The 22227-nt window shown below is 45.8% G+C and overlaps 1 protein-coding gene across 2 annotated transcripts in view; it reads right to left on the bottom strand.

Annotated features, from left to right (window-relative positions):
• Window positions 1–22227, bottom strand: part of CORO1C (coronin 1C) — a 47404-nt gene that overhangs the window by 21156 nt on the left and 4021 nt on the right. The window contains exon 2 of one of the 2 annotated variants that reach the window (XM_069794598.1): window positions 8149–8348. The exons of the other annotated variant lie outside the window; for it this stretch is intronic. Within the exon in view, the coding sequence (XP_069650699.1) occupies window positions 8149–8343 (195 nt within the window). The 5' untranslated portion in view covers window positions 8344–8348. The remainder of the gene's footprint in view (window positions 1–8148; window positions 8349–22227) is intronic. 2 annotated transcript variants of the gene reach the window in all.

Raw genomic sequence — 22227 nt, 5'->3', positions numbered from 1 at the left:
AGTTAAGGATTTAAAATAAGTCTCAAGTGCTGATACACAGCTTAAAATTAACTCGGTACGACTTCAAGAAATTAAATCCTTCTCATAATCCATTATGACTCTGGTTGAGCAACACATCACAGTAACAGCTTTTGAAACTCGGAGTTGTATTTTATAAAAAGTTAGCCAAAAAGGTGAACTTGAGGATTACTATTAATATGCTGGATGGCATTGACTAGAAGCACACTCAATATTCGGGTCCTTCAGCAGGTGGTAAGCTGACCTTACCAAATGGAATTCATTTAGTGATTTCACGTATCCCAGATCAGAAAAAAAGGACAGATGAGAAGAAAAAAAAATTGTCATTAAATCCAGAAGGGACAGGTAAGTGGCACAGGAAAACTGTTCCTGAAAGCAGTAGCTTTATGAATTAATCTGACTGTCTTACAATTGCTTGTCTGCCAGAAAAGGGCAATTGGTTGCAGGAAACAGCTCATGGATTATGGTAAAAATATCACTGGGAACAGCTGCTTCCCCCAACCCATAGTTCTGCTCATTAAAATCACCATTTAAAATAGGGAAGTGGCATCAGGTTGCACAAGCGAAAGCAATTCCCCCACCCTTACTTTGCAGAAGTTTGAGGAAGGAAACCAGGTCACAACTGCAAAGTTTGAAATACAAACTGACTAGTACCTTTTCTCTGTTAAGAGAAAAATACTCCTTTTTTCTTAGCTAAACTGTGCATTTTCCTTACAACAAACTCAAGTTTCACAAAGTCCAGTCGAGTGAAGTTTAATGTGCTCTGGCCGCTGAACCTCCACCTCTGGTTGCAGCAGCTGGTCATGCAGGAGGCAGTCGGGGAAAAAAAACTGCAGAAGGATGTAACGAAAGTGCATTGCGCTCTCGTGACCATGACAAATAGACATTAGTCACCCAGCAAACCAATCAAGGCATCCATAACTAATTTGGAAGATTATGAAAAGTGTTACTCCCAAACGTCTCCTGTAATGCCATGCAATAAGAGACTTTAAGGCATTCATAACTACATACTGCTTTCAAACTAGACCACTACAAACATTGCTTGTGCACTCCAAAAAACCCTCAGCAGTGCTCCTGTTCTCATTTTATCACCTTGACAGCTGCAGGGCTGTGACATTACAGTAGACATTACAGGCTGCTACAGAACGGAGACAAAGGTCCTTGTTCCGGAGTGCCCAGACCTAAATGGATGCACAAAGAGAAGGGAAGAAAAATGCGGTGACAGACAGGGATCCTGCACAAAGCCAACCCTGCCTAAGCAGCGAGAGCAGGGCTTTGAAAACCACGGCACTGCGTGGCCCCAGCAGATTTGGCATCACAACTCAAAGCACAGTTTGGACGGTTTCAGGCATCTGGGCAGCCGGGTGGAGCAGGCAGCAATGGTGAGGTTCGTCTCTCACTGCTGGGAGAGGAGCTGCAGCAGCTGGGGGACTCCATCCTTTGCAGCGGGTGCTTGCAGCTGACCAGAGAACAGAGACATAAGAGCTGTTTGCAACTGCAGGATGCTTTACACTGGAAAAGGGTATGTTTTTCTGCAGAATCCTTCACAGAATTAGTTGCAACAATCAGCTACTCACATGCTGGCTTTAAAAAAGGAAAAAAACCCAACACAAACCACCCCCCCAAAACCCAACCCGAACTGCTAACTCCTATCACTCGGAGCTGGGTGTGCAGCACAGCTCCAGCATTTCAGCTAATGTCCATCCCCATTTCTAAAGGAAAGCTCTAAACACATTTCAAAAATCAAATTTCAGCCTCAGCTAACTTTCAGCTGAGGAAGCCCTTCGGGCAGAAGATGCAGAGATTCAAAACAAAGAGACCTGTTGCCCAGAAATTACATTAAAATTAACAAGATACAGAGTTGCTCTTTTGTTCCATCCCTAAAGCATGATTTCAAAAGCAGTCAATTCCCCATACTGCCTTTCCAACTGAAGGAAAACTAATCCATGTCCTAAAAGTTTAGGGTTCTGGGATAAAGTGGTAAAACCCAGCTGCAGTTCAGGGGGTGGTGGAAGACGAGCACCCATCCAGAATGGGCAGAGCTGCTGCGCAAGGAGGCAGTGCCCAGAAAGGATCCATGGGGAATAACAGCCTCGCATCACCCAAACACACCCATCCCCAAGAGCTGGGGACAATCCAGGACTCCAGCATCGGCCACAGCAAAACAAACTGGGACCAGTAAAAATGCAGACGGGGAAGGAGGAGACAGAATAAAGTCTGGACAGATCCCAGGAAAGAAGCTGTTCTGTTCCAACCATTTCTGTTGAACTCATTTTGTCCCTGGACTTCCAAGATCTCAGTTTAGTTGGAAGTTTTAAACAGCTAAACCAGGATTTTACTCTCCATTTCAGGCCCACCTACAGCCCTGCTGTAAGTGTGCGTGTATGTATGGTTTGCGTATGTATGTTTGTATCCTACACAAACCAGTGACATTACACCATGGAGACAACAACTCAGAAATTCATGCTGCTGGCAGAGCAACATTATTTTTCATCTGAATATTGGACAAATACACAACTTCTGAGGACTTACTCCACTCCTTACACTCCGTTTTAACCACTGCATAGACAGGAAGGCAGACCGTGATCATGCGTAGTGCTCTCCAAGTGCAACAATCTCTTTTTCGTACCTGCTTGCAGACAAAACTATCAAGCACACCTTCCATTTTCATTATTGGACAAAGCCTTAAAACTGCAACAATATCTGTAGAAACCATTGGTTGACCATAAGGCAGGGGACAGTATTTGCTGCTTGCTTTGCTAGAGAAGTGAGATTTATTAGCCACACTGCCTGCCCTCTCTTTCCTAGTACACTAGAATCTGATGATCCATTGGAATCAAACTGACAGTGATCAATATAAACCTTGGGGTTTTTTTTAAAATCAGCTTTAGAGAAAAATCTAAGGTGAAATAAAAGAAAGAAATCCAAATTAGTGCCCCACGAGGGAAGGTGCAGTTATAACTCAAGCCCACATCCCTCCTCTGAGTGGCATAGGCACCCCAGTTGGGCTAGTGAGGCACCCATGGGAGGTGGGCACGTGCTGATGGGCCAAGAGAGAAAGGATGTGTAAGGGAGCTGGGGAACATTTCCTCTATGCAGAGTGGATATAGGAAAAATCTGCAAGAAACCAGGTTTTAGCAGTTCCACTAGTCACAAGATAACTCAGATCTTTAAAAACCACCAATGTCTTGCTTTTTTAGTCAGTTGTTGCAGAGTTGTCTTGAATTTTAATCGCCTCCACCCAACATTCAAAACTACTTGGAGCTGCGTGGAAGTCTGACCAAAATTTAAGGGGAAATATCCCTTCCTAGTCTTCAACCTTGCCAACTTCTCTCACAGGGACACTGCTATAAGACTCACAGCACTAGTACTGACAGGGGCTCCATGGCAGCCAAAGTCAAGACAACAGCAACTCATTTTAATTCATATTCTTCCATCCACACTCCACCTAAAATTGCTGGAAGGGCTCAATGAACCCATCACAGCAGTACCTCCTTATTTTATTTTACACACATTTTAGAAAAGGATGATTTTTTTTTTTCCCCAGTCCTTCCTGGAGGAATGAGAATCTGGAACAGCTGATTAACAACTTACATATGCCATGGTTGAACAGTAAGGCATGTCACTTGCAGAACAACATATTCCTTCAAGAAGATCATTCCTGAGGTGTGCACTCACCCACCCACACGCTAATTGCCTCTCAGGGCACCCATCTGATCACAGCTTCTGTAGGAATGCTGCCTATGTAAAGGGAGTGCAATATGAAGTCAGGCACACAAATGGAAAATCTAATAAAAGGTATATCCAAAGGGGACTGAATAAGCCTCTTCTAAAGGCCTTACATAACATGATTTTCAGCTGAAGGCATCTTTGTAGATGAACTGAAACAAAAAGGAGCCCTTTGCAGCAACTTTCTTCTTTGCAGATACAAACAGCGAAGATTTTTCAAGGAGGGAAAAAAAATAAATTGCATCCAGTTCTGCAGTAATGTAGACCCAGCATCAGAACCATGCACTAAACCCAGGTATTTGCATGTCACTTCCCCAACACAACAAGAAACCCAGAAAATTTTCATCTGGGCTGTAAAACAGGGATCACCCATCAAGTTGGGCAGGCAGATCCCCCACAACCCCTCTCCTTTGACAGCAGAGGCAGGGAGATCTCTGTCCTGGTGTTTAAACTGTCATCTGAAGGAACACGAGCACACTGACCACTGCACAGCAAGGAGCACAGCCCTTCCTAACAGCATCCCAGAGGATAACCCGCAGTCCTGAGTTCATCCCGCTGGGAATGATGCACGGAAGCTACGACGACAAGCCCACCACCACCTGAACACCAAGCAACCTGCCCCGTCCAGGCTGAGCACGGCAGGGCTGCAAGGACAAGGCAGCACGACCAACTCAGCCCTTGCACACCGCTGTTGTGAAAGCGCCAACCTGCCAGCTGAGCTGGGCACCGAGAGCCACCGAGCACACACCCATCCTGCTCCTACCCGAGATCTCCGGGGAACGCGAGCAGGAGAATCGCTTCTTCCCTTACCTGCCTGTCTCTTCCTTAATTCCCTAACAACAGCGACCGTTTACCGTGCTGGAGGCGATCGTCATCTAATCTAGCAGCAAAGGCTGAGGCACGCGCCACTTGACTGAAGAGTTTTATCCTGGGGTTCCTTCCCCATGCACCCACTTTTTCGCCTGGGATAAGGCTCAAAGAAAATCAACTCTAGAAGCCTGCAAGCTTCCAGTTTAATGGCAATATTCTACACTAACGCTTTGCTCAGTACCAGTCAGCCCGTAGTTCAGAATAAGCACGCAAGTTTTTGGTGTTTTGCCCTGGTGTGTACAGTTAATGCTGATTAGCTTGACCCTTTCTCGTCTACACACCATCAACTGATACACGTTACAGCTTTTTAAAAATATGTGGTTCATTCCAAACAGAGGCCATCTCTCTGCAGACCAACCAACCTGTGGGAATTGCAATTTTCAGCAACTCAGACGGTGGCCGTGGCTATTGCTGGAGCATGGGAATGGCGAGTTCCTGGCAAAGACCCTGCACATGTGCATGCAAGAAAACAGGAAGTTCAGACAAAGCATTTCCACTGCCAGCACGCCCGGCTCAGCTGCACCAGCCCCGGCTGCTGCTCCGTACCGGGCTCTGCGGGGAGCACCGGGGGATGGAGGAAGGGAGGACGCAGCCCCCTGGGTCTCCGCACACGTCTCCACCGGGGCCTGCCGGAGGGAGCCTCCCCACCGCCTCCGTGCGCCCCGCGGGGGCAGGGAGCGGAGGAGCGGCGCGGTGGGGAGCGCAGCCGCGGAGAGCGGCAGATCGAGGGGCGCGGCGGGGCCGCGGCCGCGCAGGGGTTAATGGCCGCGCACTTGCCGCGCCGCGTCCCCGCCCCCACCAATCAGAGCGGCGGCGGCCGGCGGCCCCGAGCGCTGCCATGACCATATAAGGTAAAAAGCCGCGGCCGCCGCAGTGCCGCTGCGGCGGGAACGGCTGCGGGCGGGCGGGCGCGCGCGCGCCCCGGGGCGGGCGGGGCGGGGAACCCCGGCGTTCTCCTCCCCAGCACATGGGTGCTCGGTGCGGGGTCCCGGGGAGCTCATCCCGCCCCCCAAAAACCACACACAGACCCCGCCCCGACCTCCCGACCCCCAGCTGCTGCCCACGGCCGGGGAGGGAGCCGGGAGCCGCCCGCCTGGCAGCAAAAACCCGCCGCCACAACAACAAAAACACAATATTACTGAAACTTGGCAAGGAAAAAGACATTTAAAATGAGTAAAAACTGCTTTTCTGGGATTACACGGGCCCTTTGAAGCGCAGGCTCGGCTCACCGCTCACGGAAGGTCAAGCCACATTCGAAGTAATTCACAGTGACCCGCACAGTGCTGGATTCGAGCGGACACGATGCAATTAAGTTCTAGGAGGGCCATTTTCCCTGCAGACTCTGGCAGCCTCCTGAAGGCTCTGAAATGCAGCAAGTGTATTTTTATGGCTTAATTTTAAAATCATACCAAACCCATGGTTTAAAATTGACCCCCTTTTTATTTTTTTTCCCCCCCTGAACATAACAGCAAGGATTTTGCTGTGGGAACTCAATGAATACCTCTGCTAAATGGGCTCAAACAGAAATCAAAATTTTAGGGTGTTGAAGGAACTGAAGGAACAATTTCATCAGCCGAGGCTATAAAAATAAATGAGGAACATAGGAACTGGTTAGAGCAAAGCCAGCAACGTGTTGCATTGCAAAAGAACGTGTCAGGCTGGGGGGTTCAGGAACAGAGTTCTTCAAGCTTCGCATGAAACCTTTTCATATGTGAATATTAAATAGTTGTATAAAACAGGACAGGAACATCATTGAGGGCACAAATGCAATGACAAATACAGAGGCGGGCAGGAGGAATAACTGAATAAACGTAAAAAAACCCAAACATAAGATGGCACTTAAAAATTCAAAAGGCCAGATCACTCAGAATTAGCAAGAATTTCTGCCAGGGACTGAGAAAACACTGGGAAGTAAGAGAAAAAGAGGGGTGCGCATCCTCTGCCATCGGCATTTGATTGTGCCATGATGCAACACGAGTGCAACTGCGTGCTGTGTTGAGCAAGGAATTTCTAATCGAGATCTGTGCCATCGTGCGTGGCTTGGGCAAGAGCAGGACATGTGGCCCTAAGATGACCGCAAACCAGAATATTTGTAAAGAAGGGCTGTTAATAAGATAGCAAAATGGAGAGCTATTTAAAGGAGGCTAAGGGTTTGGCTTGCTTCACTTAGCACAACTGTGGCTTAAGTGAGAACTCGCTGCCTCTGTTCCTGCAATGCACTCGCCATGTGGGATGCTATATTCAATTCTGGTCACTATTTCTATATATAAACAGGGCAGATCTGCAAATGGAGCTAGGAAAAAAAGGACAGGGCTGATGACAGACTGAGGACATCTTAAGTGTATAGTTAAGAGAAGCTTGAGGGTCACAAAGAAAATAATGTTACAGAAAAAGACTTTCATCACAAGAATTTGCTGGTCAAGCATCAGAAAGGGAGATGAGAGCACTGCCCTCCAACAAGGGTAAAAGAAAGATGCTCTGCAATTTTTTCCATGCTGTATCAGGGGGCAACAGGAATTTATTTCAGTCTAAGACACTGCTCCTGCTCATTTGTGTGCTTTTATACCACAGCATTCTAAGAGGTACTGCCAGGAAGGCTTCTCTGTACCCATCTTTTCAGCCTCCTTCCAAACCTTTGATCCAGCCATTCTCATGGCTGACTGACAGGAACCTAACTTTTCTGTGTATTTTGCAAAGCACACCCCTGGGGTTCTACAAATAAATTCAAAGCGTAAGGGAAAGAAGTAGACTGTATATATGGGCTCACTGAAAGATTATTTATTGGAGACTTAGCAGCATTTTGCACAGTAGATAATGTAAGGGGTGTTTCCCTGCCCATGATCAGATGAAGCCCCTCTCCTCGGTATGTCAGGTACTAGGGGATAACAAGATCTGGCTGAAGTATAATAAAGCCTAGACACAGCCTTGTGATCTGGGAGAACTGTGGGACACCTGTGGTGGTACCTGGATGAGCTGTTTTTTTACTGAGATTATTCTTGTCTTATACCATACAGAGAAAGAGTAACTGAAGGGGCTGGCAGCAGTCTAGACCAGCTGAGATGCCAGGGCCAGGACGCCCATGGAAATGCCTTTCTTGGAACCAGCTCACTCCTTCGCATCCATCTGATACAGGGCTGCAAGAAGTAGTTAGGTTCAGGTGCATTCCTGAATTAAGTGACACTCGAAGAGCTCAGAAAGCCAAATCCCCAACAGCAGAAAAACCTGACCACTGCTATCATAAATAAAGAGTATTAGGAGTATGATTCATGAGGGGTATGAGTCTACGTAAAAACTTCTGCCATAAAAAATTGGCTCAGATTAGTCAAGCAAACCACTTATTTACTGTGTTTCATGTACAGGAAGCATTACACTGATTACAGAGACATTAAATGGATTCTTACATGGCACTACTGAGCAGCATTTGTCACAACACAGCAGAGACCTCACAGCCTTAATGTTATTCATAAACAAATGCCGAAATGACAACAAAGCTGAGCATGTCATAGCGAGAAACTTTCAAAAAGCACTTACCTTATGCAAAGGCAGCACCAAGAACGCTCCGCCACCGCTAGCATCTACAATTATTGCAACAAATCGGGGGTTTACTGCACAAAAGGAGCTATCCCAAGTAACACGGGAAACGCGGATGTCGTCGTAACACTGATCGTTTTTCACCGCTTGGCCAAACACGTGCCGAAATTTGCTCTGTCGTACCACTCGCCTCATTGTGTCTGCAGAGAAGAGGAACGTCAAAAGAAGGAGATCAGTTACAGATGCAGGGACCTCCTGCTTGCCCAGAAGATGCCTGCCAAGGACCTCCACAGGACGGGACCCTCTCGCCTGCACCATCACCCAGCTTCCAGCAACACAGAAATACAGTTTCACTCACTGTTCCTGCACCTTGCTTTAGACCTGCTAAGTTCTCAGCCAGTTTTGCCTTTTGTTTTGTTTTTTAGTAAAGTTTCAGGCTGTCTTGCACCAAACACAACTGAACTGCACTTCCAAGGGTGTTTTACAGAAAGAATTTGCCAGTTAAACATCAGTTTTCCCATTGTAAACGTATTCTCTTATTGCAGTAAAGGAAGTTCCTAATCCTAAAAGCAGTTTTTAGACAAGTCTCCACATATTTTCAGGGATAAATCTGGTCTTGGGTTGAACTTGTTTACTTTCAAGTCAGACAGGGTCTAGAAGATGTAAATAAAAATGCAAGCTCTCAAAATCTGGTGTTCCTGTGAAATGGTTCCACATGTTCACTAGCTTCCATTTCTTTCTTCTAACTCCAAAATCTCACTAAAAAATAATAAAATTAGTTTCCTAGGCAGAAAGGAGTAATGGAAACAAGCTAATGACTCAAATTAACTTAGTGTGTCTGTAGCACTTCTTCTCTTGAGAAAAATAATTTTCAAGAAGGCTTGAGTTAGAATAGAGGGAAAGAGACTGGGGTGGAAAATTCCAGCACTCGAGCCCTGGAAGAAGACACAGGCACAACACCACATACGAACACCAACCCTGGAAGACAGCGACTGTCCTGCCCTCCACACATGCAACCTTACGGAGCCCTTGCATCTGGGAAGGACTTTTCCCACCATACAAGATTTTCTCCCTCAATCAGTGCTTGCAGGAGAACAAGAAGCCTCCATACAGCATCTTGCTTTTACATATGAGAAAAGTATTTCTGCCCCAGTCCCGAGGGAAAGCAAAAAAAAATATTTAAAAAAATAAAAATAAGCAGAGTCCACCTCCTATCTCGCCTCCCAGTAGGTCCCCAAGCACATGCAGAGGCTGGGAAAAACTGCTCAGCTTCACAGAGCTTCTTTCTCCAGACCCACCAGCCTGAAGCTCTCAAGTGAGAGACTCCAAACATGGCTTGAGCACAACTCCCTCTACACAGCCTGTCTGCAGCAAAAGTGATAAAAGGTTGTACGTCTGTCTCTAACTGCAAAGGCTTTGCATGAAACCGTAGCGAAAAAGAGACTTCAGAATGATGGGTGTTTTGTAGTCTTGGAGGTTTAAAAAAAAAATAATGAACAGCAACAAAAAGCTGAGCAACTAGAGGAAAGCACTCATCAGAGATGGCAAATAAGCAGTCACATAATATGTCTGAAGAGTAGAAAAATGTTACAATTAACCTAACAGACAGCTATCAAGTGAAACACTCCAGTTTCCGCATAGATAAGAAAAAAAAAAATCAGAGTATTTGTCTTCCACCAGCTCCCCCCAGCCATGTCCAGCTGAAGCATTTAGGAATTGGCACTGGCCATCTCCACAGCAGCTCCGTCTCCAGCCTGGGCAGCTGCTGCTGACACAGACCCGCTGCCGAGGCGCAAGTGCCATCAGTGTCACCGGTGTGATGGTAAGAGCAAAGCCCAAACCAAGGGGCACAGTCAGCAAGTTACCTATTCAGGGAAGAGCCAGCTTCTCTGCAGACACAGCTAATAAATGCACCAGTTATGGGGTATCTGTCCCCAGGTGTGGGGTGGAGGCCACCGACAGCTTTCATACGGGACAAGCAGATGGCAATGGCTTTCAGCCACCGACGACCCGAAGTCTGCGAGCTGGTGACACAGGCGTGAAGGGCTCTGCATTTATTTCCAGCCGTTGTGAGTACGTGGGTTTTCCCTGCAGCAGTTCTCATGGTACCATTTCCATACTGATGTCCTGTTAAATCTCCCCAATTAACTCTTGTCATTTCAAAGCTACAGAAGTGCCACAGACACCATTTTATTAAGAACTCACACAGCTGAAGAAAAAACAGTTTTTAAATGCAAGATTTTGTGAATGCCTGGGGTGCTTAAGAGGTCCACGTGAAAAAAGCTATATATAAATTAGTAACGATTACTATCATATTATAGATGAACTTAGGCTTCCTCTGTACTTACCATGTTAATAGAATTGCATAATACAGTTTCTGCCAACTATTTCACTCACAGCACAAATAAAAGGCCTGTTCCACGCTGGACACGCCCGGTGACACCGCAGCGTAATGGGAAGTCATAAACCGGGAGCTGCTCTCCAGCTCCAGCCAAGTAAGTACGTACTCCAGGTAAGAGTGCAAAATCCAGACACGGGTTTCTTTTTACGCTCATAATGCACAGCAACACCCTCAGAGTTCACGTTCAGCTCTACACCTGGATGGAGTAGGGCAGACAGTACCCTTCATGCAATTGGACTGTGAAATATTAGGAGCAAACCATTATGCACAGGAGACAGATAATTAGTCACCTGGCAGTGAAGTGCACCCATTTTTGGGGGGGGGGGGGGAAATGCAACCGCTCCGCTCGCAATGCAATGCAGGTTTTTGTTTTGTTTTCAGGCAAAGGAGGAGATTAAGTTATCCAAAATGGATGGGAGAAACTCTGCCGAAGCAGATGGTACGGCGTGCCTCGAGGTGGAGTGCTGCCAGCGCAGGCGGCTTGGTGGGCTCGCCAGGGATCCGCGCGTGGCCGTCCCCAGCGGGGAGGGTGGGTGGGCGGGTGGATGAGGCAGGGCACAGCTCCATCCAGGGGCACCAGCCCCAGTCCCTGGGTGGATTCAGAGCATGTTCCCAGCCGAGCCCCAGCCCCACTGAATCACGCACAAAGAAAATGTGAATTTCGACTCAAAGATCCCCGAAAGACAAGAAACACGCCGTACTATCAAGCTGCCTGAGGCCCAATTAAGATACACCATAAAAAAATGCAGTTCCACACCCAGTTACTAATTTATTGTGTAGACTCATTCAGAGACCTGTCAGACATTTTCATCCCGAGAGGGCTCCTCCCAGCCGTAAGCTGTTTGGGCACTGCACGGCAGGCAGGGCTCCGCTGCCCAGACTTTTGCATCCACAGCTCCAATTCCTGTAGCCAGCAGCATGCAGGAGCAGCATCACCCCCTTCCTCCCAGCCACCTCCATCCCTCACTGGCAGAAGAGGTGACACCAGGCCACCCTGAAGAAGCAGGGATGTTCTTGCAAAACCCAGCGTGCTGCAACACCGCAGGAAGCTTGCAAACGGCTTGGCCCTTTCCCTCTTGAAAGCACACCTTGCAGCAAAACCCTACTCAGTCATCTGCCTGGGGTGCATAACTCATCTACGAGAAGGGAAAAGTCCCCTGCTTTATGCACAGTCAATTTTCGTGACTGTTCACCCACTGGCAATGTTCCCATCCCACTGTGCATCAAGATTAAAATCTGATGGTTTAGAAGAAAGTAAAGCAAAGGCTTAAACATGCCTTGCTGAGTTAACCCGCAGCAAATTGCCCGGTGTCAATGTATCCTATACCCAGGGGTTTTGCAATTTGTCCACTTTAATGCTAGGAATGTGGATATGATAGTTAAGAAGAAGGATTATTTGTATAGCTTGGATAATCATATCTTTCTTTCTCTTGATCAATACCAGAACACCACACACACACACAAAAAAATGCTTATCTCAAATATCAGATACTGGGAGGTCTGCCACCCCTTCCACTCTAATGGAAGAGAAACACCCTTTATCCTATGGTGAAATCCTACTACTTTATTTCCCTCATTCTTACCATTTGATGGAAAGGGTAATTTTTTTGGTTTTCTATAAATGACTTTTAAAAAATGCAAAGAGTCAGATGTATCCAAAAATATCCTTATTTGTTCCAAACAGATTTGATCAAGCACACCTTCGCTGCCCTCTTCCCCACCTACAGCTCATCATCCTTAGCAGGAACTCTCTGATGAACACATGGTGAGCAGCCTCCAAGTCCTCATTTCCATAGCAAAGGGAGTGATTCTTGGCGTTGGATCACAGCCATTTTGATCTGGCTGCTCTCCAGAGAGGAGGAGGGGGGGGGGGAATGTGCAGGCTGCAGTTCTGAAGAGCAGCGACTGTGGATCTTGCAGCACACCACAGAAAGGGAGCAGGTGAAAAACAAACCAGGGTTAGCTTGATCCTAAGCACCAAAAAAAAAGTCATCTTCTCCCTACCCCAGCCTCTTGTTAAAATGTGAAGGGCATTTAGCATCCTCACTTGTTTCTCAATACTGCAGTGCAAAGGATCCCCTCCTCCACCATCTGCAAGAAAACCACAGCTGAATTTGGTTGCCACAGATTCTCTCAGCAGGGCCATGTGTGGCCATCGGTGGAGACAAGCTGCAGGCAGGAGCTCCCAGGTTGGCCACTTGTAGGATTGTCAGGTGAGACACCAACATCTGAAATGATTCACCCTAAGGAAAGACTGATTCAGCCTCTATCACACATGCAAAAGCGTGACCTGGCCCCTTGGGAAGTGACTTTGGAAATACCCGAGCGGGCAAGCAAGAGCATCCATGGTTAATGGGGCTGTGCTAGGGATTTACTCTTAGGAAGTAGACTTGGAGCAAGAGTTTTCAAAAAGGAAGTTAATTAGATCATTGTCTGTGCTGTTAAATCTTAGCTACAGAGCTGGAACGATCTCCATACACTTGCTAGACAGGAAATATTTTCTTTTTTTTTTGTGAAGTACAAATTTGGAGGATTTAAAACCTCACAACTAGGAGTTGAAAGGAGTTTAAATTTTGCCAGAGTTACAGCCCTCAGCAAAATTAAAACAGAAGCGTTAGACACCCTGCAAAGACCACTACAATAGAAGTGCTGACAGATCTACGACTGCGCTGATCTCCTGGATCCTGCTCCACGACACACCGCATCTTACGCATCCTGGTGGGGACATAGGAAAGAGCCTTCAAAACTCTTCTTCCCCCCACAAACGTCAAGTGACTTCCAGCTGAATTTTACCAAACATTTAACTTTGTCTCCCACTGTCTATGCCTGCCGTACAGCTCAGCCACTGGCCTTTGTGTCAGTGTTTAAAAGGACCTTAGAAATGTAGGATGCCGTCAGCTGTGCTTGCACAGTGATACTTTTCATTCCATTTCTTTCTGATCTCCCATCATGATGTGTCACAAGAGTTACCATGAGTTTGCCCATTTTCCTGTTTATAAAGGATTTATCTGTCTCAAGAATCCAACAGATGTATTTCTGTGGCTTCGGAGGGTTTTCAGCCTGCTTATGCAAGAGGAAATGCATCCTGCTAGGGAACACTTACAGGAAAACCCCCCACTAATGGCAAAATCCTGCTCAGCCCATGTGATTGTGATCCCTTCTGGAAAGGGAGACATTTGAAATAAAAGGCTAGTTTAAGTCACAGGCAGCCAGGGAGCGAGGAGATACAAATCCACTGGACAGGGACAATGGCACTTACTTACAAAAGGGTGGTACTTGGGACTGGAAAGGCTCTTCCTTAAGTGGAAAATGTCAAGATAAGTTGCATCTGCTGATGGTGAGCCCCCAAACTCTGAATTAGAGCCTTACTGAAGAGGTTGGATACACTTCAATGGCAGCTTTGGAATAAATGTACAGTCTCAGGTAACTATTAACAAATGAAAAACCGGTAAGGAGAAAAAAAATCCAGATACACTATAGGCAATGCCACCAGCACTACTTACAAATGATGGTTAATACCAGGGGGCACCTGCCTCATTTGTTATGGGTTGGACAGGGTGCTGGGGCCAGCAGGAAGAGGGGACAATCCCACTGGTGAAACTGCAAGACAGGAGAGCCCATGCCACGGGTGCCTGATGTGGGGAACTCCAGAGGTTTCTCGAGTACCCAGGCATTGACTGTGCAGCCCAAGGGCTTTCTGAACACCTTGGCTGAGATGCTTGGGCCTCATCTGCAAAAGCAATGAGTGCTCAGAGCTGAAATCTTTAAAAAAAAAAAAGTATGTTATAATCATAAGCCAATCATCAGGCCATGGATGTTTCAACCTGAGGCCTAAGCAGAGAAAACACCCTCCCTCACAGCAGGGCCGAGCCACATCTGCAAAGCAGTTGGCCATCACGGAGATAAGCACCAGAGAAGAGCCCACAAGGAATCTAGTCATTCACTCTTCAGAGCACTTTGAACATCACATGGTAGATAAGGTACAGAGCCGCATATGGAATGGAAGATGTAAGCATTCAGAGGTTTTCAAGCCATAAAAAGACCACCATGCCATCGCACCTCCTGCTCCACACAGGCAAGGAGGACTCCATCCCACCGTTGCGGCCATCACTGCGTGCCCAACAGAGCAAGGGGCTGGTGGAGCAGGGACTGAGCTAACAGCCATGTGAAAAAGGGAACAAATACTACCCAGGTTATTTCCTAAGTGCTCACTTCTGGCATTTCTTAACTTCAGAGCACTTGGCTGTGCAACCTCCGTGGGTTCTCTGTAACCCATATGTGTGCACACCACATTGTACACAAGCACAAACACACATACATGTGTGCCTGTGGACATACACTGCCTTGTGCTTTGTCTAGTTGCACACATATTCCACAAAAATATTTTACAGCCTTAGCATACTGCACAGGACAGCATCTTACAAATGTCTCAGAAGACTCACTCATCTAGAAGAAAAGTCTGCCAGATCATTTTAAGGACAGCATTTTTGAGAACACCTTTGGCAGAGGAAGGAAAGCGAGACATATCTATGGGGGAAGCAAGCAGGCAAGCATTTGCTGCCGGCTCCACCAGTTGAGTCATGCAGATAGCAAGGAGAGTGAAGACCATCCGTTCTTTGAAACCAAATGAGCACAGACTGACAAGCCCCAAAGGAGCAAGCTAACCCCACGGGAGACCACAGAGAGCACATGTTCTACAGAGAGTCACAAGTGGCATTAGACCACAGAAGCAAATTGCCACCATTGTCACGGTGGAGAACCAGTATGGCACCAGCAAGGCTGAAGGAGGACTTCATCTCCTTCTCCAAGTACCAAGGGAATCAATGAATTCAGTCTCGTGATATTAAGTCTTGCAATATTTGGGCAACTGGGGGGGGGGGAAATCACACGGCCTCAAAAATTTCAGCTCTCCCTATGACTTCACATGAAACCTCTGACAGAAAAAAGGAACAGCCATGAATACCTTGATGCAGTCCTCTACTTTTAAACATAATGCTATTCCCTCTATGGTGTACCATTTCAAATCAATCCATATTAAGTCCATTGCTGACAGAACTTTTGTTTTCAGATGTTCAGAGTTATTTAAACCAAGGGTGAACACTACTACAGATGGTCACAATTCCAAAATACATCATATTTGTGCACAGATTGTTTTCAGTCTTTGGTTACTTTAGTCTAGGTTGAGCAAGACCCTGCCATCTGATTTCACTTCATTTTAAAGACAAAAAGCTGGAATATGAACTTAATACTGAAATTTCCAGCTGTTATACCACTGGCGAGATTCTATTTTGGGATGGGAACCTAAACCACAAACTACCAGGGAATTCGATTATATCTCAACTGGGGAGCCCAGCACATTCAAAAATGTAACACAACCCAAACTTAAAATAAGCTGAAATTGCTATTCTGGACAAAGTGCAAGGTGTTGGTTCTAACCTGTGAAATACTTGATATGATTCTGTTTTTCAGAGCTGTACCCTGAAACAATCATACTAAGACCATTATAATACGAAGAACTCTAAGTGCCCATAATGCATAAACCTTCTAGGCATCATGAAGAAGCATATGTTATTTCCTAAGTGTTTACCCTGTGCATGGCTGTCTCAAGTGCGCATCTCCCATGCTGTGGCTGACATAGGGATGCAATGGATATTTTCACTTAAAATATTTCCAGGAATGCAATTTATCTTCTTGGGGGATCTTACTGCTCATACCATTTTGTAGCTTGTATCTTTATGGTCTAACATTACATCATTTACCATAATTTAGAGTGACAAAAGGACACCACAGTTGAAAGTCATTACCCCAAACAGAGAGCATTGTCTGACTTCATTTAATCTGTGTCATCTACCATAAAGCTAGAACCGTGAATGCACACAAAAATCATTACACAAAATAATTTATCAGAAGGCCATAATGGGATGGGTAACCAGCAAAGAGAAACACTGCAGCAGTTATACAAACCATGGATCTGAAATGGCAAGGCAGCTGAGGAGCATGAATGGGTGCCAGAGCAACAACCTCCAAACCAACTTCCTCTTTTGGGTTTACATCTTTTATAGCACCTTTTGTCGGTTGGCACTAAAACTGCCTACCTCATAGGCAGCAATGTGTGATGTATTTGGATGATAGGAATTTAACACACACTGGGCAAAAAAGGTCAGCAAAAATGAAAACAGAAGGCGGAGGAGAGCAAGGGGGGGGGGGGGAGCACTGAAACCCAGGACAAAACCTCAGAGAGGCAAGTAATATACAGAATACATGGGGAAAAGAGGACTAGGGTACCTGTGGATTAAGCATCCCAGATACCAGAGTGCATCTCCACATTTCAGCTTCTACTTTTGCTGCCACAGGAGACAGAGTTACACAGTTGGTGGGCACCAAACAAGCTTTACAGGGTAAGGAAAGGGAATCTTTGCACTGGAGTAGACAGACTCCCACCTTAAGACACCACCAACCACAGAAGGCCATAGCCTTTCATAAGCTCCCCACCAAGAGCTTTCGTTCTCCTCTACTTTCTCCACTGGAATAAACACCAGAGATGCTTCTTTGCACACTGTATCCTCATCCACTGCCAAGAGACAGAGCAATATACTTCCAGAGCTGAAAAACAGCCCTATGAACTTCAGCCAGAGACATTACACCAGCATGACGGAAGATGCTACTTACACCCCTGGGGACCGACTGCATCACCCCCACAGTAAAAGCAGCACATGCCACAGAGAGGAAAGCAACAGGGCTTCAGACCACACTTTGACCCCGAGGAAAACATGAGACAGAGAGCACAACCCCCTGTGTAGAGCTGCAAGTCAGCAAGCCTGTTACAACAGCCAAGCGCCAGGATTCCAGTTAAGAGAAGTATGCAGATAAAATGCTTTCTCCATAGAGCTGACCTAGTTCTCTTATCAGTGCAACCGAGCTAACAAGGAAGTATCAATCTGCTCAGTGCTGCTACCCCAATATGCTGAATTCTTCAGCTCTCTTGAAGGTTACATGCAGGCTTCTTCCAGACCATATTCCTGAGACACAGTCGCAAGCTTGCCTTTTTTGTTTTTTTTTTTTAACCTAATTTGGGGAGAAATCTTACTACCAGCTAAGGATGGTAGTTACAAATGGAGAAAGAGCACTTCCCCAGCATGGCTTCATTAATTTCTCACCAAATCACCACTAGGTCCCACCTTTCCCAACTAACCAGCTAAGGCATAAGCGCTTTTTCCTAACATGACAGAGTGCTAACAGTGGAAAACAACTGTATTTTCTCCTACAACTTGAAGCAATCAAAGGTGCCCAAATGAAATAAAGGGCAAACATAAGCCTTTCTAAGTTTATGATAGAGGAGCTCACCAGTAGCCACTAGACCTGAAACTCAACTCCCAATACAGGATGTATTCTGCCCTCTTCCATGATGAGCTTAAGCTAGAAGTCAAGCAGAAAGTAGTACCCAGGTGCTGGGAGCCTAAAGCACAGAAAGAATAACATGTGCAGATTTCCCATTCTGCAAAAGTCAAGAAGTGCAGACATGAAGGCGATTTGATTAACATGGTATTTTCTAAGGTAAGCACATTTCCTGTTAAACTCCAGTGGCTTTAAGACATTATTGGAAACATTACACTGATTCTCCTTGCCTACAGTTAATTGGATCATTCCTTAAAAAAATGACAAGAAGATTTACGAAATGGAGAAATCTCCAAAGGACTTGATAAACTGTTTTCTATTCCTCCTCAATTACAACATGCTATGGTATCCACAGGAAGAAACTATAAATGTTACAGATGTTTTAAGGAGATAAACGGTCTCATAGATAAAAGGTCGCAGGTCCCAGTTCTTTAAGGGTGCTGTAGCACTACAGCCTGAGAGCCACCATCAGGAAACCAGGACCTGCAGAAAGCCCTCCGCTATAAACACAGAGTTAGCTGGGACACAAATTCCTCGCAACTTAGAAATAAAGCAGAAACAACAGATCAGCACAACCGAGGCTCACAAATAGACCAGCCAAGTGTGAGTCAGACTGACCAAGCGAGGATGCAGCATTCTCCAGATGGCCCTGCGTGACCACAAAGGCTCCGCTGGTCTGCTGGATGGAGCACAACACCCAGACCTGCCGGGAGCCCGCTGAGAAGACACCGCTGCCTCGGGGGATGTGATCAGAGAGGAGCAGGATGGCCAAGCATAATGGCAGTGCCTCTTGGACCAGCACTGCTGCCATACACCGCTGTTGTGGTGTCTTAAGTTTGTTTCCAGCCCTGTAATGGCAAATGTGATGGGCCAGAGACCTGGACAATATCACAGTTAGACTGGAGTTACAGCACAGATCAGTGTGGTCCATCACACTGCAATTTTGAATGGAGACACTCTACTTCAAAAAGTAGAGATGGGTTTGGTTAGCATACCCTAAGGAACACTTTCATCCAAATGCTAGCTAAATCGAAGCCCAATTTAGAAGCTTTCACTTCTCAAGCTACGCAGTGACACCCACCCAACAGGTGAGGCACTCATGTTGAACTGCTTTTGATGTTCTCGAAATAAAACCAACCATGGTTAATTGTCAAAGACAAGACAGTATCTTCAGCACAGAAGAACACAGAAGGTTCAAACTGGACAACGCAAACGCATTTCAGATTTTAACGCTGTACAAATAAGCTGCAAAATGAATCTCAATTCTCACAGTTGGAACTGGCGTGTTTCTCCAGATTTCCATTTGCTGTCCTGCCAGCTTTTCTGGCCAAGCAGCCTATAATTCAAAGAGTACCATTGTCATTCTGTCCCATTTCTGTAACATGCAATTTGAAATCAGGGCTGGGGGAGGGAGGAAGGGACTGGGGGAGGCTAAAACTCAAATCCAGATAGTTCAATCCGCTAACTTGATTTTAAATCCCTATCTTGTGGTACCAATTACAGCCCCTCAAACATCTGTTTTAGCAAAGGGTTCCAAGTTCAAGCACATTTCCTCTGTCCTACAGATGTTCTTTGTCGCTGATCCGTTTCAGGCCAAGGCTGCTGTCCTGTGCTGCGGCAGAGCCCCAGCTGCCGCACGCTGCAGCTAAGAGGGCAGCAGCCTGGGCAAGCTGGTGTCAAGCCACGAGTGCAACACAGAGCACGTTTCTCACCTCTCTAGGCAGGTGAGAAAAAAAAAATTACTTAGGAAAGCTTATTTAGTTTAGTAAGCAGCTATAATAAACATTCCTGCTACACTATGAAGAAAGATTTCAGATGCAAGAAGGAAGAACACTTTCCTACACCCACAGGCTCCCTGTGCCAAGGACGAGGCGTGTACCTGCTGTCTGCGACACCCCCAGCACCCCCCCAGCAGCTCTCTGCCTACCTGATGGGGAAAATCGCACCCTGATACATGCTGGGTGAAGGCTGATTTCTTGGGGAAGGGACCTGCAGCTGGCTGCTCTCAGCTGAGGAACTTGTTTTTGGTTAGAGGCATGAAGAATTACAGCCTGTGTTTGATGACCTTTAACCTTTACTTACCTGTTGGCTTGACAGTCATGTTACTGCACGTGCAACCCACACTTCCAGCCCTTTGAGAGTCCCTGTGGCATTTACAGCAATTCTGGAGGAGACCAGCCAAAACAACAGGCAGTACTACGCTGAGATAAGCCCCAGCTGGTTTTCATGTGATCTTTCATAGTGCTTAAGAATTCCCCTAGTAGACCAGACAATCAATGTGGCAAGCACTGCATATAAAGAACAAAAAGATAACCTTTACCCCCAAAGAAACATCAGGGAGCAAAGTGGAGAGTACAGAGATAACACAAATGCATCCAAAGCATGGTGAAACAGGAGGCAAAACCAGGGTAGCCCACCTTTAAACAACTGCACCTTAAAACACCATGCAGAACTTTAACAAATTGCTCCAGAAAGCAGCAGTGGCCAGGAAAAAAAGATGCTGGAAGGCACGATGACACTCAGCTAGAAGTGTTTCTTGCCTACACTTCACGCTGTGCTAAAGCAGAAGTATATATTGCTGAAGTATGTCTGGCAACTCATGTTTGCCTAAGCTGGCTCAGAATTTTTTCCTGCCTTGCAAACTGATCTCAGCAGATCCAAAAAATTAAAATAAACCTTAAAAAAAAAAATCACTGAAAACTCAAAAAATTTAATACACCTCCTGTTCTGAACAAGACAGCTTTGTGCCAATTTACTCTAACCTCCAACATACACTATAATTAATGAAAGTACTGCAGTAAGAAATTAACAGTTGAAAAGCTAAGTGTAAGAATGGCCATTTATACACTCACACACAGATCACACCATGTGTGCTGGTGCAAAAAAATGAACCACCTGTAAAGTAACAGGTACACTTAGTATTATATGCTAGAAGTATTCCCAGCCTTGTACCTGCAAGACCCTGAGCAAAACGTTTAACCTCACATTTCCAACTTGAAAACAAGGATATCAATCTGTTTCACTCAGGTAACTGCAAGAAACAACTGTAATGCTGACTGGCCACTGTATGATGAAAAATGCCAAGTAAATGCCAAGCATATACCCCGACTCAGTTGGGCATTCAAGATTCCAGCATGAACTAATAAATTGTGAGTTTTTTAAGTATTTAAAGCAAAAAGGGGGTGGAGGGGTGTAAAAAAGGCAATTTCAAGAGGTAATACTAGCACTGAGCCAAGTCCCTCACCATGGAGCCTTTGCTGATGACTATCTTCCGTATCAAGTGATCATCTGCCCAGCACTGCCAGTTTGCCCAGCTCCCAAGGGACAGAGTGCTTACTATGGCTTGAATTTGTTATTGCCTGCTAATCCCTGGTGGTGCTAATTACACTCTTTATCAGTTTGTCTGATTGTGCCTGATGCATGTCCAATATCAAAATGTGCAGTACCCTAGGATGTCAAGTCCCTATCAGATTTGCAAGGGAAGGGGACGCTTCATAGTGTGATGTTTCAATACAGCAGGTTTATACATTTATGTGAGATAAACAATGGATTTTCAAGGACTCCAGAACACAGTCTCTATAGCAACTATACGCAGAACTAGGGGGATGGAGGGTGAGGGAGGGGAAGTTCCCACATTTCTAAATTTGAAGTTCATTTTCCAGGGACTACTTACACCAGGAATTGCAGGTTAAATGTATTGCCTAGGTTCATACATGGATGCAAACACGGTCTAGTTCTAGGCACACCACTCTCCTCTAGTTTTAAGAAATCTGCTTAGGCGTATTTGATAAGACTGCAGAAATGGTTGCCTTAATATTCAGCTAAGAAGAACTGTACAGAGATTACATATATGCTTGTACATACATAACTAAAAAGATGCTACGGCCAGCCAAGATTTGGAGAGCCACAGGGAAACCATGATCCTTCCTAAAGGGAACACTTGGCCCTAAGCGCAGCTCAGCAACACTCCAGATGAAAGCTGCGAGCTCATCTCAACATGCCTGACTGCATCAGGCTGAACCTTAATCACTTTAAGTCAGATCCTACCACTGTTTTAATTTTATTTCCATTGCTTTTCAAATTAAACTATTAAAAGGGAAAACAAGAATAACCTAATTATGATGGATTGAGAGGTCCAGCTCAATGTCAAACAGAGCCACTATAACTGATCCAACCACATCCAGCTTCTCCCACTGAGAGCCAGACCTCAAAGGAGTCATTACATGCTCATAGCAAAAAGCATATTATGTATCATTTTCTGTTATCATCAACAAAATTTGGAT

This window comes from Haliaeetus albicilla, chromosome 10 (assembly GCF_947461875.1).
Source record: "Haliaeetus albicilla chromosome 10, bHalAlb1.1, whole genome shotgun sequence".
NCBI lineage: Eukaryota > Metazoa > Chordata > Aves > Accipitriformes > Accipitridae > Haliaeetus > Haliaeetus albicilla.
This window is presented reverse-complemented; position numbering and strand designations above follow the sequence as displayed.